This window comes from Buceros rhinoceros, unplaced genomic scaffold (assembly GCF_000710305.1).
Source record: "Buceros rhinoceros silvestris isolate BGI_N320 unplaced genomic scaffold, ASM71030v1 scaffold1933, whole genome shotgun sequence".
In the NCBI taxonomy this organism is placed as follows: domain Eukaryota; kingdom Metazoa; phylum Chordata; class Aves; order Bucerotiformes; family Bucerotidae; genus Buceros; species Buceros rhinoceros.
The window spans coordinates 11,981-13,533 of record NW_010404046.1 but is presented as its reverse complement, the minus strand read 5'-3'; the positions used below and the strand labels follow the sequence as shown (position 1 = coordinate 13,533).

Here is a 1,553-nt window from a genome sequence, read left to right as displayed (position 1 = left end):
AACGAATTGCTGGAAGGGCTGGGACCAGTACCTGATGTAGAATCTTTTCTTGGTATGCTGTTCTAAATCTTTATGGTTAACCTCAATCTAGGCACAGAATTAAATAGGGACTTGATTTAAATACTCTCGTGCTTCTCATGCTGACAGCTTCTTCATTTACTAAATTCTTTTTTGAACAGTTTTTGTAACATTGCTCGTTATAATTGAAGCTTCTTCTAACTGCAATATTCACTCTAAAGATGAATGATGTGATTCAAAATCCAAACTTCAGTAATGTTTTTAGCAGAATGATGCAGTTATGCTCAGATTGCAAGTAGAAAACAGGTGATTTTTAATAACACCATCTTAAGACTTGGTAGGGTTGACTAGAAACTTACAAAGAGTGCACAGCAAATGTTTAAAACAGCCATTTTAAAATTCTGACACTTAATTACTAAATAAAAATGAAGTTTGAAAATTTATGTAAATCTATTGTAAAGTTATAAGGAATAAATGTGATTGACATTTAATTTGTGTTACCTGTGGTTAAGATGTGATCTGTTTAGAAAGTAGCTGGCATGTCGTGGATAATACCAGCTTCTAAGTGAATAGGTTGTTACCATAGCTGGTACTCTTTCCTTTTTCATGTTAGGACAAACAATGTTAAATTGTTTGTATTTTCTTTGAGAAGATAACGTGTGAGACTTGCACATCAGTAGCTTGAAAAGCAAGAATTGGTGTCATTTCCAAAATATTCTAACTGGGCTTATATATAGCTGTCTTATTTTGATTGTTCAGAGTTAAAGAAAGAAAACAACCCTCCCTACTTCTCAATGGTAGGAATGGGTGTGCTATTTAATAAACTTAATATTTCTGATGACTTACAGGGATTTATCTAGGTTCTTGTTTGCTTCCTGCATTGAATCGTGGGAAAGCTGGCAAACCTGAAGTAAAAGATATTTCCTTACAGGGGAAGGAGCTGTTGATCCGAATGACCCCAACAGGGAAAGCACACTCAGTCAGCTTGCAAAAACAGAGATTTCCCTGTCCCTAACAAGCAAATACGAGTTACGAGAAGGTGAAGATCAGGATCTCAAAAGCCTGATGATAAAGTAAGTTTTGTTCAAAAACCTATAGTCTGGCAATGCTTTCTGTTTGTTTTTTGGTGGTGTTTTTTTAAAATGTTTCTACCCTGTTGCCTGCCCACGTTCATTTTTGAGGTGCTGAGTGCAGTCAGTTTTCAAAACCCAGTTAGTGTTCAGTCCTACTCAAAATTTTGCAAATGTCAGAGAAAACGCCAATCCTTCCAGAAATTTTAAGATAAACATAAAAGATAAACAAACCGATACTTGTCTTTTGGAGCATGACTGGATCATTATCTAACCTAGTAAGTGCTTTCCCATGAAGCTGTAGAAGCATTCTGCTTTAAAATACCACAGCCTTGGGAAAGAAGAGATGAAAAGCTCTGTAGCCTTGTAAGGGATGGACAGTATCACACTGTCCTCTTCTCCCTCTCAAAGGAAAACACTTTCCTGACGTACTGCTGTCAGGCATTTGAACAGGATGCAACTGTC

General features: G+C 36.4%; 1 protein-coding gene across 1 annotated transcript in view; it reads left to right on the top strand.

Moving 5' to 3' along the window:
• IQGAP2 (IQ motif containing GTPase activating protein 2) overlaps window positions 1-1,553 on the top strand; it is a 64,136-nt gene that overhangs the window by 54,414 nt on the left and 8,169 nt on the right. Inside the window, exons 28-29 of the mRNA XM_010133214.1 lie at window positions 1-52; window positions 950-1,091. The exon at window positions 1-52 is cut by the window's left edge and continues 1 nt beyond it. Of these exons, the coding sequence (XP_010131516.1) occupies window positions 1-52; window positions 950-1,091 (194 nt within the window). The remainder of the gene's footprint in view (window positions 53-949; window positions 1,092-1,553) is intronic.